Source organism: Corvus cornix, chromosome 4A, assembly GCF_000738735.6.
Source record: "Corvus cornix cornix isolate S_Up_H32 chromosome 4A, ASM73873v5, whole genome shotgun sequence".
NCBI lineage: Eukaryota > Metazoa > Chordata > Aves > Passeriformes > Corvidae > Corvus > Corvus cornix.
The window spans coordinates 1,229,488-1,246,028 of NC_047058.1; the positions used below are offsets into that span (position 1 = coordinate 1,229,488).

At 42.7% G+C, this 16,541-nt stretch overlaps 1 protein-coding gene across 1 annotated transcript in view; it reads left to right on the forward strand.

Annotated features, from left to right (window-relative positions):
* Positions 1–16,541, forward strand: part of MSN (moesin) — a 43,220-nt gene that overhangs the window by 13,430 nt on the left and 13,249 nt on the right. The window contains exon 2 of the mRNA XM_039572011.1: positions 9,522–9,605. Within this exon, the coding sequence (XP_039427945.1) occupies positions 9,522–9,605 (84 nt within the window). The remainder of the gene's footprint in view (positions 1–9,521; positions 9,606–16,541) is intronic.

Below are 16,541 nucleotides of genomic sequence, written 5' to 3' on the forward strand. Positions count from 1 at the left end.
ACCGTTAAATGGTTCTGGGAAATTCCTTGGCTTGAGGATGGAAAGGGAAGAACTGGACTAAGGGGAGGTTGGGAGGGGGGAAGTTGCCATCTAAGAGCCTTCTCAGAAAATCTGAAGTGCTTCTGATGGTGGGAGAGAGTGCAGGGACTGTTTTGCTGGTTGAGTGACTTCAGTCACGGCCAGGATTGTAACACCTTTGTTCGGTCTACAACATAAGGTGGGTGGCACAAAATACTTGTTTGTAACCTGTGAGTAGGATTGCCTGGGAGGAGCACACAATAGCTGTGAGGAATGTCACCCATACTACTGCTGGCATTCAAACATGCCCACTGCCTGCTAACTGCCCTTAGGCTGAAGAGCTTTAGCAAGGGATATGGTTAAGCTCTGACATGTGAAGTACAACTGCAAACCCTACTATTAGTGTGTAGAGGCTGTAATAGGTGTGTATATTTCTCCAGAGAAAAGCCCTTCTAACAGGCACAAAAAAAAGCTGTTTACAAAACAAGCAACCTCTGCCCAAAACAAAACCCAAAGCTGCACAGATTGTAAAAGTTGAATGATGGCAACTACACATTGCTATGTTTTGCTTCAAGTTTTACCTCCTGATCCAGATGTTGCGGAAAACGGGTTGGGGGTTTTCCCCATGATATTTTAATTTCCTTCTGGGTTTTGACTAGTAAAGGATGTTCTCTCTAAGCAGCTCAAACAACAGGTACAAAAATAGTTATTCCAAGGGCTTCTTCTAACTGTCTCTAAAGAAACAGAAAACGGCAATGTTAATTACTTGGAACGGCTACAGGAAGGCAAAGGGAGGTGCATGAAGAATCTATTTATGGAAAAGGAAATGGCAAGAATACAGGAGTTGATCCATTGCACAAGGTTGGGAGTAAGTAGTGTAATAAGTGGCATACAAGTATCTGGACTTGACTGTAAACGTGGGGATCCACCCCTGGCTGCTTTTACTGGCTTAGTACTCTCATCTTGCAACTCCTTTCCTCTAACTTAAACTTGTTTGCCCTCTGGAGATGATGGCAAGCTGCTAGTAGCCATGGTGTTCAAACACCACTGGTGGGATGTGACTGGTTGAAAAATGAAGAATTACATTTAAGTAGTTGTAACCTGGAAACATTAATGATTTTGGAAGCCATGCTGTGTAGGTGGTAGAGGAATTTTAATAATTGTTTTGAATTAATAACTTAGTAGTAGTCTTTTCATAAAGTAGAACTTCTATTCCTGAAAAGGTTGCCTGCCCAAATCAGATCACTGATTAAATTGGGTAAATGATACCTCCCGAGTTCTAAAATGTGGAGTTCTCCAGCCCTGTGGAGCCAGCATTGGCACAGCCCTGGCTGTGCATGCTTGTGCAGTGCTCTTATGAGTGTGTGCTCGCTGGTACTGATGCAGGAAGGTGTCTCCAGAGCAGTGAAACATTGATTGTGAGAAAGCTGCAAAGCTGGGGCCATGTGTAGCGAGTGAAGGCATCTAAAGTAAGGCAACTGCAAACAAGAGACCCTTGCATGAGGAATAGGCTTTTTCGAAGTTTTCTTGTGAACTCTGTGAATGTGGTTTGAAGACCTTATTTTTTAAAGAAACTGTCCTTGAGGGTAATAAATCTGATTTTCCACCACTTGAGAGAAAAACGGAATCTGTAGTTTATATAGGTTGTCTGAAGTAGACTCCCTGACTAGATATGAATAACTGATCTCTGGACTGCTAAACATGTCCTGCAAGGACAATCCCGTCCAACTCCACTTAGTGATTCTCTGCTCAGGCCTCTCTGAATACCAGGTATCAATCATGCGCAGAGGACTTAAACAGGAAGGTTGTGGCTTCTCACACTTGGTCTTGAGAACCAGATAAGCAACAAAGTGCTGCTGTGTTGCTGTGCTCTGTAGGCATTGCCTTTTCAACAACAGCAAGCTGCCATCAAGGAAACTGATTTTTTTTTTTCTTTTTTAAATGGGAGCATTCCTGATTACCACTTGCTGTATGGAAGAATTTTATTTTCCTTCTCATCACTGTGAGATGAGCAGTACAAATTAACACAGGAGAGTATTTTGAGATTAACAGTCAAACAAATACACTGGGGCTCTGACACTACAGTATGACAGGGATTATATTAGAATAAATAACTTGGTTTCCTTTTTTGAAACTGCTTTAGCATTATATTTTGTACCAGATTTTTAGTTACAGACACACACACACAGAGAATGTTCTGTGTTTGAAGGGACCCACAAAGATCATCAAGTCCAACCCTCAAGTGAATGGTGTGTATGGGGATTGAAATTGCAACCTTGTATGTTATTAGCGCCATGCTCTAACCAAGTGAGCTAATCTCATTAATCACCTCAGCCAGTTTCTTCTCTTCACCCTTTTCAAGAACAGGGCTAGGATTTCAACCACTGCATATAAAACTGCTGTAAACCCTGTCAGAAACCTGTTACAGAAATGCAGTTGGCATGGCACAGAATTGGTCTATTTTGAACTGCTTTGTTAGGTAAAGCAGAAATTCTCTGCCCTACCAAGCTCCACATAGGAAAGCGTATCTTTTTAATGGCTGATGGTGCTGTAACTAGGTTTCCCCCCTACCCCATGTTTATAAATTGGTGCTATGAGGGTGAGTTTTGCTGGAAGCTATGGGCAAGCACTGGCAGCATCCCTTGGTGTCTCTGGTGCAGTGAGGTATTGAATACCCCAGTTGTCACAGGGCATGTCTGCCCAGACACTGGTGCTTCCACCCTTTCTTAGGTGCTGGTGCCTCCACCCTTTCTCCATCCAGTTTCTGCAAGCAGATTTCTCAAAGCTGTGAACTTTCTTGGTCTTGCAGGCCGGTGCTCTGGCTTGCTTCCTCTTCCTGTCCTCAGCAGCATGGCTGCTGAAGCTGTGTGGGTGCTGTGGTTTGTTGCCCACATGAGCCATCTGGTTTTTCTGGAGACTAAGAGCAATTGCTGGTGGTGGGGATACAGCTCTAGTGTGACTGTGCTCAGGTGTGGCTCCACAGCAGCTTCTGAATCCAAGCTGGCTTGGTGCCCTGCTCCCTCACAAGGAAGGAATAAGACCATGGGAGCAAAAATTTAGTTAGATTTAGCCTGAATTCTTCCTTGACCAGGCTTGCTGGTGCTCAAAGGAGAGCAGCTTTATGAAGCTGGGTAGTAGTAGCTGCCCCTTCACTGCTCTCTGTCTTCAGGCTCCATGCTAAAATCATTAGGCATGCTTTAAAAGGTGCATTCCTGCTACAGGATATACTTAGGTACCAAAAGAAAGCCACATACTCTATAGGATGTGGCTACTACTTCTGGCTCACTGGTACCAGAAGTACCATGGCAAGTGTTCTCCTCGGGTGGTAGCTTTATTCAAATAGTGGGGTGGGATGGGATGCCGTCTGTGGACTTACTGCCTGCCCAGTGCTCCAGTCAAATGAGAAGTGCTGTGTCCCCAGCAGAGCAGGATGGGGATGGTAGAGAGAGCTGGAAAGCTCCCAGGAGCTGCTGGGAGGGTTAACCTCTCTGGTACCTACAATGTGGTTCCTGGGGTGTCCCTGCTACTGTTCTGTTCCCTGATGAGCTTAGAGGTATGAAAAGGCCCTTTAAGACTGCTGGAAGGGGGCTTGGTTAATTAAGTGTAATCCTTTGAGAAATTGCAAGCGCTTTCACATGACCCAATCCCAGCCTCACCCTGACACAGAGGACCCAGGGCTGTTTCAGTGGGGTGCTGGCGTTCGGGAAGGAGCCAGATGTCTGTGAGTATGGCTGGTGCTGGAGGTGTGGGGCATCACCTCTGATTCCCCCCTGAGGCAATGCAAAGCTGTGCTGTCCTCGCAGTGGGCCCATGTTGGCTGACCAGTGCGCGGGGAAGGAAAGTGAAGCACTGCAGAGCACTCATACTCCAGAATTCACTTGCCCGTTCTGAGGAACAGGGGGACACTTTTTGGTTAAACTTACCATATTGCTGCTAATCTTGCTAAAAGCCAAAACTGAGCAGGTTTTTAGGTTATTAAGGTGCTTTATGAGATCTTAGTTCATGCAACTCTGGCTGGATTTGATGTGCTTCCCTGGTCAGACCTGTTGGAACTGGTGCATGGTATTGGTCTAGTATCTTTACGTGTAGTAACTGCTGGGTAAACTGGTTCCTTTTAGTGCAGAGGCTGTACAGGTTGGTCTGGAATGTCTTTTTCATTGAGCTTGCTTCTGTTCCGTAACAGTCAAATTTGCAAAAAAGTACAAGTTTTCCCTATGTTACTTTCTCCAGAAATAGTCCACTTGTTGCCTTTAACCTGGGAAGCAGGGAATACCTGAAGCTTGAAGCCTACAGCCCAGCAGGGTATAACAGCTTTCTCACATACAGGAAATGCAGGGAGGAAAGAAGCTTTAGCTCAGGGTCAGGGTTTTGTAGAGGTCGATACTCTGTTGTGCTGACTCTACTTATTATTCTGACATGAATTTCCTAGTACTCTATTCCTGTCTCAACTTATGACAAACAGAATTGTCTTTTCTACTTCTCATGCTGTTCAATGCACTGGGGCATTAGCACAAGCAATACATCCGTTACTGAGCGTGACAGTATCAGTCCTTCCTGTTTGTCCTGCCATATGCAGCTACACATTTTCATCTCAGGAAGTTGTTATAGCACACTATTAGAAGGGCTTATTCGGAGACCTTGAAGATACAATTACTGCTGCTAGTAAAATTGTTTGGAATCTCAGTGGGGTAGAAAGTGAGACTTGAAGGTATATGGGCAATACTAAAATACCTGAAAAGATGCTGCAGATAGGTACCTGGTACCACTGTCTATTAAGTGTGTCTCTTGTAGACTGCTGAACAGCATGGGAGGAGGTGGGTAGGGGTGGCTTGTACCTTTGGAAAGCTTTTGCTAGTCAAAGGGAGCTTTCTTTGGCTGCAGCTGCTTTGGGGCTGGAAGAGTATCTCTTTCCATGCAAGAGGTTCTGTCTGTGCAGGAGGTATCACACTTGACAATACTGTCCTTGGCAGCAGGAAGCTCTTTAATATGCTCTGGCAGTGGCAAGCTTTAGCAGTACTTAGAGTGGTGGAACTATGGTAATTCCCCAAATAGAGAAGAGGAAGGGTTACTAGTTTTCTATCTCTTTCCTGTAGCTGTTATGAAAGGAATCAGTTAAATATGAGCACTTTTTTTTTCTGAATGCTTTTTAAATTTGGTGAGTATAAATTTGAAATGTGATAGTTGAGTGTTCTTGTAATGTGCAAAATGGCATCTGGAAGCATTTCATATAGTGTTACTAGGTGTTTGTATGAGAGTATATTAAATGATGATGGAAAGACAAAAGACTAGAGGCCACCTACTACAATAAACTTCTGTTAGTTTAAGATCCAAGTAGAATTAGAGACTTGCAAATATTTGTGTGCTGCAGCGGATATATTGTAAATGCTATGATGAAAAAATGCAATTAATTGCTTTAAACAGAGTTTGAGTACAAATTACTGCCTTAGGATAGTATTTTTGCTAAATCTGTTGATGAAATCCAGTAAGCATTCTAAAAACACCTCCTGAGAGTTGAAAGTTTGATAGATGTTTAGTAACAGAATATTTGGAATAGGCATGTAGTATACTTGGGGATGAGTGCTGCCATTGTAGTTGTTGTGGTTGAATCACTGGTGTGCCATGTCTTTCTCTTGCACACCTCTCAGCAGTGCGCACCTTACCTGTCTGGACTGAAAGAGCTAAATTTGTATATGCTCAGCAGTCCAAAGTTGGATACCTTACTGACATTTTTTTCTGTTTGCAACCCAAATTATAAGCATGCCAAGGCTTATGCCAGCCCTCCAATCTAGGAAAACCTTTTGAGATGGTTTAGAAATACAAAATCTAAAAGCTTAATGCTGATGAATCTTGAGGCTTGTCTTAGAATAAGCACTGGTAGTAAACTAGATTGATAAATGGTTTAAAAGTGCTTTGGCAGAGTAACTCTGAAGGAACGAAGCAAATGAGTCTAAATTACGATCTAAAATTTAAATTATGAGTCTAAATTATGTTGGCTTTGTTTTGCTGTAGCATTTTTATTCCTGTATGTAACATTTGTATTGGTCGGTACTCAGCTATGAATACCTTAGTAAGGTGGTTTTACTTAAGTGAGACTTTAAATGAATGAGGAGGAAGAAGGTAAACATGCAGTGCCTGGCATGTACTTGTCTGGTACAGATTATAGCAGTCTGTAGATCTGTTCCTGTAGTTTGTTTGAGCTGCAGACAGAGCACATTAAGATCAGTGCCTCCCACCATCTGAAATGGTAGAAACCTCACTTTGAGCCAGCTGTTGTGAACTGGAAAAACAAAACCACCCTGGCTTGGTAGCATGTGGGGAAAAAAATTCTTTGTGTGTTGTTTTCACACCAATGAGCCTTAACAAAGCTCAATTTTATAGCAAACTAGCTTCTCAGCCAAGTATTAAATTACCACTGATGGTTCAAACTAACTAATGGTTAAAATGTCACTGGCACAGCCCAGGATGTGCTCTCCTCGGCTCGTTCTGCTGACAGTTCACAGCAGTGTGCTGTTGAATGTGTTAAAACCGTGTTCAGCTTGGGGAAACAGCACTACTGGGGTGTGGTTCTCCAAAGCACAAGCCTATTTCCTGTGGTATCTTAGCTTCTGCTGTCTTAGATCAGGCTGAAGTTGCAAGTGCAAACCCATTCAAGACATTGCTGCTCCTAAACCTTAGGTTGCTACTCATCTTTGAGCACAGGGGGCTTCTGGGGGCAGGAGGGGAAATATGTAAATCTTCCTATTGAATGTATTAATTGAAGGATGATATCAGATCAGATAGCTTAAGGGCATTAAGTGACTGACAGTGAAGGAATTTTGCTGGTTCCAGCATGGGGCCTTATTTTATTGTGCTAACAAAGATGTGAGTCTTGATAAATATTCTGCATGAATTATGAATGATTATGTTCAGTTTTCTGGTGCTCAGATATTTGGCCCTCAATCACCTGTGCAGATGATATCTGGTAAGAGTAGCAACTATGCTTTGTCCATAAAGAGTGCAGCGAAAAGACTATTTTTCTTTCATGGTAGCTGATACATTAATGATTTAGGTGAACAGGAAATACTCCAAAGCTAACAAAATGCAACGTGTAACTTAATGGCTCACTTAATGTAACCCTTCTTATACCTGAGTGTAGCTTATGAACAGCTTTGCTCTCACCTGGTGGGTATGCACGGCAAATCAGGCTTACAAGCCAGCACTCTTTCTGCTAGAAGAGTTTGCTTCCAAGTGTAAGTAGCAAAGCTGTTTTGAGGAGCATTCAGCCCTTCTAGGAAGTGGCCAGATTCTTGTTTCACCAATGCACTGTGAAATTAGCCCATTGTCAAGGTTTAGGATTTGAAGTGAATAATTTTTGGGAAGGTATGTACTAAGAGAACTTAAGGCATCTGCATGCTATTGAAAGCTGCTAATTTTAAAAAGAGCTTCGTTTTTACAAGCTTAGGTCATTTGTTCTTTCCTTGCTACTACTGTGGTGGGATGGTTTTGCCTTAGTTTGGCATCATTGTGTCAGGAGGTTTAGAGGGCTTCAAAACCGACTTATTCCTGATATACTTGTTCATGATATCTTTGTTCTTGTAATGTCTAAATAGCATTCCTTTTGCATGAAACAACTAGAACTTCAACTTATGTGTACTTCAGCTTAGCTGTGCTAAGCCTACCTTTAACCTTACCAAATTTTTAGCTTAACTTAAAACAAGAAAGCCTTTAGGTTTATCTCAGGAGGATATCAAATACAAAATAGTGGTGTGCCTAGTCTGAAGCAGGCTTTTTGGGAAACCTCAAAAAGTATTTGGATGTAGTTAGCAGTCTCTCTTTTTGGCACTTACCTATATTTAACTAGCAGAACACGTCTTGCTTATAGGGAAAAAACCCCTGGTTCTAGCTCTCTTGAAGTCTGGTTTCTTAGTAAACAAGATGTGAAATCTGTACATATTCTTGGTAGAAATACAGGAATCAGAACCGTCTGTGATTATATCAGTATTATGTGGTTCCTTGAATATTTCTTTGCTTACTCTTGCTTTTCTGGTCTCCTGTGTCATGCAGTTAGCTTATAGTCTAAATATGACTTTGAGTTGTTCTTAAAGCTGTTCACAGTGTAATTCCCTCCACCCCTCACCACTGGAAGCCTGGTGGAGTGTACTAATAGGATTGATTGCACTGAAGAACAAAAAATTAGGATTTGTTGATCTGAGGTGAATGACTGTTGGCAAGAGAGAGAACTGTTAATGCAAGGACTGTGTGCTGGGGTTTCGTGCACTGTGAGTATCTTGTCTGTACAACTTCAAGCCTTGAACTTTTGCTTTGATGGAAAAATATTTTAAATAAAGCTGTTTTAATATGTACATGTTGTGTTCAAAAGTTGTGAAATATCTTTACCTTTTTCAATTGATAGGCATGCAAATAGAATTGGATTCTCAGGCAGCTTGGTGTACTCAAGAGACCTCACTTTCCCTGGCCTAAAGTTAAGGCATCTGCTTTCAGACCAGGACTGTTTCTGTCTAGCCCCAGGCATCTAAATCATGTTTCCCAGTAATTATCAGGAGTTTTGAATGGGATCAGCAATGTTTTACATTAGCATTTGAGGTGAAATGCCTCTGCTGTTTAACGTGCTTCATGAGAAATGAAATGTGTGTGTATGTCTTCCTGCTTCTGTGGGATGAAGCTGCAAACTCCCTTGCTGCAGTCCCTTGGCCACTTTCATGTCACAAGTACAAATGTGATGGTGAGATAGTCCTGTCAAAATAGTGCATCATATAACATTTCTTCTGGAAGACTATTCATGGTCTTGCATCTAAGGCTAGTATAGTAATGAAATCTTGATTGCAATTTTAAATAACACCTGAACAATTTCTGCAGTCTTTAGAGGTCTTTCATCTCCCTGAAAGAATTGGAAAGCAGTATTGGCAGCTCTACTGCTATGGGAAGTGTTCTCATGTTCAGCATGCAGCCTTTTTGTGTTAGCTTGTGAGAGCATCCTTACATCCTGTCTGCTTCATACCCACAGCCCTTGGAGCATGTCAGGGATTGTGCCTTATAACTTCTCCAAATACTCAAAAAGACTGGAAGCATATTGTTATTATTGACCAGCCTTCTGTAGCGGCCTGAGCTTCTGGGAACTTCCTTGATGTTCGCCCTCCAAACAAAAGGGTTGGATGGCTTCTTGTGTGCACCAAGTTTTGGAACATCTCTACTTTTGTGAAAGACAACAGAATGCTCTACTTTGGAAATTAAACTTCATAAGATATAAATGGCTCTCATGTGTGTCAGTACGTGTGAATATTTGTAGGACCAGAGAGGATAAACACACTGCAAAATAGGAAAGTTATATTCTACAGGAAAACTGTGAGTACCATGATGGCGGAGCAGATGACTTTGTGACTGCTAGCAGTGAAGTTCCTGGAGGCTTGAGACCTGCTTCCTGGTCCTGGGCAGATGTTAGTTCTTGTTATTGGGTAGCATCACTTAGAGCATGTGTTGTAATGATGCATTTTTCTGTCTTCCAGATCAGTGTGCGTGTTACCACCATGGATGCTGAGCTGGAGTTTGCCATCCAGCCCAACACCACAGGGAAGCAACTCTTTGATCAGGTAAGTGATGGAGCTGCAGAAGATATAAAGTTGGTAAAAACATCGTAATTCTATTGAGGCAACAGCAAATAATTTCTAAAGGACTTCAAAGGTTGAGTGTCACTGTATATAATAGCTTCAAGAGAACACAGCACAGTAAGAAATTGTACTTTTTTTTCCCCAAAACTACTGCATTTTTTAATCTCCAAGAACATTTTAGGAGCTATTCTTCTAGTGGACTGAATTGGTGCTATGGCTCGTAATAATGGTAATTGGAAAGCAGTAGATATCTTCAGTCTTAGTTTATAAGAAAAGTCTTATGGGGGACCTAGTAAGCTAGGTTGACTTACCTGCAAGCAGTGTGTAAGTGATTCCAGAGGGCTGTTGGTCTTTAAATCAGGCGAGGCTTAGCTGGGTTTCAAATGCTGCTGCAACTTTTAAGTGCAGGTGAAGTGATTCTGTACTCCCATCAGGCCCTGAGGGAAACCTTAAGAGCAGTGATGTACCATACTGTGTTGGGCTGTCTGCATGGGGTACTTCAGCCTTCCCCTGCATTCACTGGCTAGGCGAACTTCCTCCTGCTTTGGCCCAAACAGAAGCAGGGAGGCATGTGCAGCCCAAAGCTCCAGCAGCAGATGACAGACATTATCAGCTGCAGCAGTTGAAACTTTGACAGGCTCCACTGTGTTTCTCTGCTGTAATTGGCCATGGATTTGCTCCTTGGAGAAAAATGGGAACAGTAAGTTCATAGCTCAAAGAAATGCAAATTGAATCTTGGACTAATGACAAGATGAAGGAACTGCCAGACCAGATATGTCAGAGATTTGGGTGTGGTTCAGTAGAGCTAAGCATTCTGGGGTTAGCTCTACATAGTACCTATCATAAGGAAGAGAGAAAATTAAGGGCTGATTCACCCGTTGAAGTCAGCTATTTCATTTGGGGACAGCAAATATAATTTAGATTTTAATTTTTTTTAGATCTTTAACCACGAACTACTGTTTTCTCTTGTACTCAGCTGGATGATTCAACACTAGATGATATATTGCTCTTTACAGCCCAGCCCTGAAATGGAGGGAATGGAGTGAGATTCGAAGGTTTAGTAAAAGAGCAACCTTTCATAATCGGAAAAATAGAAAGGCTTTCAAAAAAGTTCTGAATTGCAGTGTAGTTCTCAGCCATCTATGTCTTACTGTGTAGTAGCTCCTGCATATTTTAGCCCTGTGTGGTTTGGATTGATAGAAGTGAAAGCCAAGTTCTGTCCAGAATCCATGTGTGCAACATGGAACTCAGCCACAGTTAGTTCATGAGAGTGTTTAACAATGAAGCCCATGTGACATGTCCTCAAGTTCATCAAAAAATGAACTGGGTTTTTTTTGTTTTTTTTTTTTTTGAAGGAGGTGTTCTTCATGTGGATGCTTCCCATGATTATTTTTCAATATCTGGCTTCTGCTATTATCCAAGCAAAGCACCAAGTGCTAAGAAATGGTACTACTCACATCAGTAACATTTTTAATCTGCACATGATATTTTCAGTCAGCTCTAGGTCATCTGCGGCTTCTGCTGCGAACTGACATTGGTAGCAGACTTGGGCTTCATCAGTTTGTCTCTGAGAAGCATCCAGTCATGTTTCCAGTATAGCAGCTCTTCATGTCTAGTAATTGATTTCACTCCTTTGTCATGCTCTTGGACAGCTGCACGTTTTCCTCCCTTCAGTGTGTTTCACACAGCACCTGTCTAAACAGAAGTTATGTTTTGCTTTTTCCACAGTAAACACTTTGCCAAGGGAGAAAACAAATGCTGTTACAGAACTGAGTTTCTAAGTTGAGGCAGTGTTTACTTCACCTAAATTGGATTTGTAGGTGAAGTTGGAAATGGGGGAAAAAATGTGTCTGAAGCTAGTTTTAAGCATTTGCTATTTTTAAAAGGCCTGGTTGACATTAAACTTGCTCCCTTTAGGAAAGGGATGGACCTTTAAATATATTGTCAGCTGTTACATATCCAGTATGTTTCATGTGACTGAGCTGTTTGTGTGTATTGGTTCCTGTAAAGGGATAGTCCAGTGCTATTGTCCCTGCTGACACTGTGACTGCTCTCTGGCTGGTCATTGTTCACTCTGCCTCAGTTTCTATCCTTAGGTTTCTGGGGTCCCATGATGGGGTGCACAACAACAAAGTTACTTCTGTTTATTTTCTAGCTCCCTTAAGCCATGTTGTGTCCCTGGACTGGATGATAATCTAGTATTTTCTGCATGATGCTGGTTCTAAAAAAAGAGCTGCTTTCATCAGTGCTTTTTTGAGGGACGGGAGAGCTCCTCTACAAAGCAGACATATGGTTTTGCTGTTGCAGGACATTGACCTCCTGGTGTGAAACCTGATTTTTGACTCTTGTACAGAAAAATTTTAAGATATCCAGCATATTTTTGCCCTAGGGTTCCCTTTCACTTTGAACTGTCAGTTCTGAGTTAAGCAAGAAGGAAGCTGCTAAGCATTACCAAGCTTTCTAGCTGCATGGCTGCCTCGGTACAATTTTCTGGCTTTACTCAGTAACATTTAGGCACCACCTAGTGTGTATAAAGGTAGATAAATGTATTCATTATGCCACACAATTCCAACCCACTCTGAACAGGATTCAGAAGACTTTTGGAAAGCTTGTAGCTAGGCTTTAGCTGAATGAGGAGAAAAACACTTGAATCTAAAGTTCCATAGTAATAATAGATGAATGGGCATGAAGTAGAAATGTTCCTGTCTTCCTCCTTCCTGCTTGGTTAAATTTCAAAGTGAATTTTTGTAGTGACAGAACAATGCAGATGCTTCACTGCTTTGTAGGAAGTAGTTTCTGCCCCAAGGTGCTGGCTGTAGAAATACCCCCGAACTGATATATATATGCAGTAACATCATGATTGGTACTAGAGCTCTTCCTATTCCCTAGTCTTGTAACTGTGCAGCTTTAGCTTAAATATCTTAGGCTTGTGTGCATGGGCAAAACCTGGATTAAATGAGACAGGACTGTACTCTCTGTCTTCTGTAGCTCTGCTGATGTACCTCATAACATCAGTTGCTAAACTCCAGTGCTTACTGGCTCGCTAGCAAGAACGGTAACTTTGCTCCCATTCCTCAGCTGCCAGTGATGGATTAAAAGAAGAGCTCAAGGAAGGGCTATGCGTGTCAGGGATGCTGCTTATCCCACAGGCCTGATTGCTTCACAGGTACCTTGAAATATTGCTTTCCTGGGGATGCAGAGCACAGGCACTGCAACAGTGATAGTTACTTGTTTTCCTCCTTTGACCCTTTTCTGTATTGGACTGAAGTGCAGCTGGTCTGGAGAGTAGCAAGTAAACCTAAGCAGTGCTTTGCATTGTACGTCTTCTACACATAAAAGATTAATCTGTTGTCTGGTGAAACTTCTTAGTTGCTTGTTGCTGTGGATGGCTTTGAAATTGTGTCCCTACAGTCTTTTGCCTCTCAAACTTCCTTGTTTTGGGTAAATTGATTCTAGCTTGAATCATTGAGCATCCAATCTCCTTAAAGAGGTGATTTCTGTCCAATTGAGAGACATGAAGACAAGTCACGGGTTAAAGAAAATGTGACCTAAGAAACTAAAATAGCTATCACTTCAAACTTTAAAAACATGTGTTTAACCTTCCTAAGATGCTTTTGCTCATTTTTGTGAGCTTTTGGGGTCAAGACTAAACTTGTAAGAGAAAAGTGCACTTATCTATGCGTTAAAATTACAACAATAAGCATGTCTCTGCACACTTTAAACCTAGTCACTGATGCTGTATTTTATGTTCAGCATTAAGTTTTATAGATAGTGGAATGTGTGTTGAGAGGGTTATTTTTGTTTCATTTTCTTTTTAATTCTTAAGGTTCTTTCAGATTTCATGAAGAGCCAGATCTCCTAAGATTCTGAGTTTGTGTGCCCTGGCTTGTCTTGCCTTGTTTTTCTAGCTGCATGGCCTCCAAGGTAGTCATGCAGCTAAGAAACCTTGGTAATGCTTAGCAGCTTCCTTCTTGCTTATCTGCTGCAGTGAATTTTGTGGTTTTGTTGAGTACCAGTTTGTCAGACTTCTTTCGTGTTTGCTTAAGCTTACAGCATGAGCTGACCAAGCCCCTCTTGAATTTTGACTAACTACATCTGAGTTGAGCCGTGTTTGGAATAAAGGTGGTTGGTGTCTCATGGCCTGCAAACTAAGCTTTGTGAGGAGGGTCAGTGTAAGAGAAACCTTTAGCCTTGGTAGGGTCCTACCTAACAGCATTTAAACATATAGGAAATGGCTCTGGAACACTTGTTCCACTGGGTGAAAGCACTGAAATGAAAACTCACTAAGGTAGTTTGATGGTAGAAAGCAGCAAGTCTCAGGACAGTGGCTGGTTCCCCCAGCAAACCCCAGAACTCTTGTTCCTGTAATGAAGGCTTGTGGTTGAGTGGTATGAAAATGTGTTTCAAATTTCACAGGAATATGTGGAAACTTTCTGACTTTTAGAAAAGCAGTAGTTCCAACCAAAAATGGACTGCTTGTTGCTAAAGAGGTCACTGGCAAACTGCAATAAGTTCAAAAACTTGAAGATCCTGTTGTTTAGCACTCTGGCATTTTAGCACTTTGGAAGGGAAAATTAGAAGTATATCCATCAGTTAAATGGAGGGAGAACAGTTGAATATTTGGGCTGTAGGTGGAGCCTATCTTGGGTACTAAGTTACCTGGAAGACCACATTCTAAGTAGTTTTTGACTGGCATATGAAACTGCATGTGTGGCACCAGTTCAGAGCTCCTCCAGCAATAAGGTTAGCTGGCAGTTTTCTCTCAGATGTACTCGACATGCCTGTCATAGAAGGGGAGAGAGACCTACCTCATCTTTAACTAGGGCAACACTCAAGGCACTTGTACCATGTTATAGCCTGAGATGATACGGCCTTTGGTGCAGGAACTCGATCCAAGTGGAATGCCTTTTCCCCTGCTTGCGTGTTTTGGTCTTGCCCGCGTGTAAATAGTGCTTTCATCAGGATCTGTACTTGTTTGCCAGTGTGGTCGTGTGTTCCCTGGGCTGAGAATAACAGCCATTTTTAATCATTATCTTGATGCTAAAATCTGCATTTAAGAGGCTGCTTCTGGCTCCCTCTTCTGCTGTGGAGCAGCACCCAATGGCAAGAACATAGTTCATAGGGAGATGGGTGAGTGCTGAGGGGAAGGACAGGAATTATCATGCAGACCTAAAACACGTGGAGTAAGAAGGAGTGAGAGAAAAGGTTACCTGAAAGATCTTCTGTTTCTTCTCTGAACCTAAGTAAAAAACCCGTACTAATGTGTGCTTAGACTTTCTGCAGAGGATGAAGTGAGTCACCAGAAAGGCACCTTTTTCCCTATGTCAGTATGGCTTACTGAGTAGAATTTTAAGCTAAAGGTAGTACTTAATTAAGAGCTTTGTAGTAGCTAGTCAAGGTACCACGGGACAGCTGGATTTTAAGGCTGCTCTGTTGCCCACTGTAAACTGAGCCTTATCCAGCATTCTAAACAAGACCCAGGGACTGACTTAATGCTCTCCCTGGCATGAATGAAAGATGTTGCTCTCCAGATGAGAGTGTAGATTTTAGACATTTAAGTATCGTGGTCTGTGTTAAACCGTACTTTTAATTCTCCCATTCTTTGTGCCAGCCCTTCTCCAGCCTTAGCCACTACCAGTAGCTGTCTGCTTTTTGGAACATCTCACAGTTCATTAGGGCTCTGAATGCTGTACACCCCCAGACATAATTATGCTGCTGCCAGCCAGATTCCTTGCAGCTGTAGAAAGCTGTTTCTTCTCCATGCTTTTTCCCTTGCTAAATGGAAATAAATAGCCTGCTAAAGCTGTGGAGGGAGGAGGACTATCCTCCCTGCCTTAGTTCAGTGGCAGCTTGGGAGCGTGATGGTGAGTGCTGTGCTGTCTCCGCTCTTCTCTGTCCAGCTTGTTGTTGTCTCTGCTATTGCTGTGCAGGCCTCTGCTGTGGAATAAAAGTCCTTTTGTGTGGGACCACAGTGTGGAGCCTTTCAGCTGCTTGCTGGCAGTCCAGCCTGTTGAATTCCCAGGCATAAGCTGCTGTCGAGTGGAAGAGAGGAAAGCAGACCCACGCAGAGTGAGGAGCTTCTATCCCATTCATATGTTAATGCTTCCAAGAACAGAGCTGTCCTTGGGCTCTAGGACGGCCTTTCTTCCCCTCCTTGAACCATCTGCTTCTAATCACAGGCTCACAGAATATGCTGAGTTGGAAGGCACCCACAAGGATCGAGTCTAACTCCTGGCCCTGCACAGGACCATCCTCAAGAATCACCCCATGTGCCTGAGAGTGTTGTCCAAATGTTTCTTGAATTCTGTCAAGCTTGGTGCTTTGACCACTTCCCTGGGGAACCAGTTCCAGTGCCCAACCACCTTCTGAGTGAAGACTTTTTCCTGGTATCCAACCTAAACCTTCCTTGACAACTTCAGGCCATTCCCTTGGGTTTGGTCACTGGTCACCACAGGGAAGTGATCAGTGTCTACCCCTCCTCTTCCCCTCATGAGGAAGTTGTAGACTGTGATGAGGTCCCCCCTCAGTCTCCTCTTCTCCAGGCTGAATGGACCAAGTGCCTTCAGCTGCTTCTCATAGGGCTTCCCCTCAAGGCCCTTCGTCTTCATTTACCTCCTTTGGACCCTCTCTAATACCTTAATATTAGAGATTAATATCTTTCCTATATTGCAGTGACCAAAACTGCCTGTACATAGCAAACTCTGATTCTTCTCCAGAAGCCTCATTAGCCATGTGCATCCTGCTGCGTGATGCACAGGTGACCTACATTCCCCTGAATCTGCAGGGGCTCTAGTCCACCTCTCCAGTTCATGTTCAAGCAAGGACAGGTTGAATAACTACAGGAACCCCAGTGGGATGATGTATATAGACTACATGACCTAGTGTAGGTTTTGTCTTTGTGCGTGCCACCAATTGCAT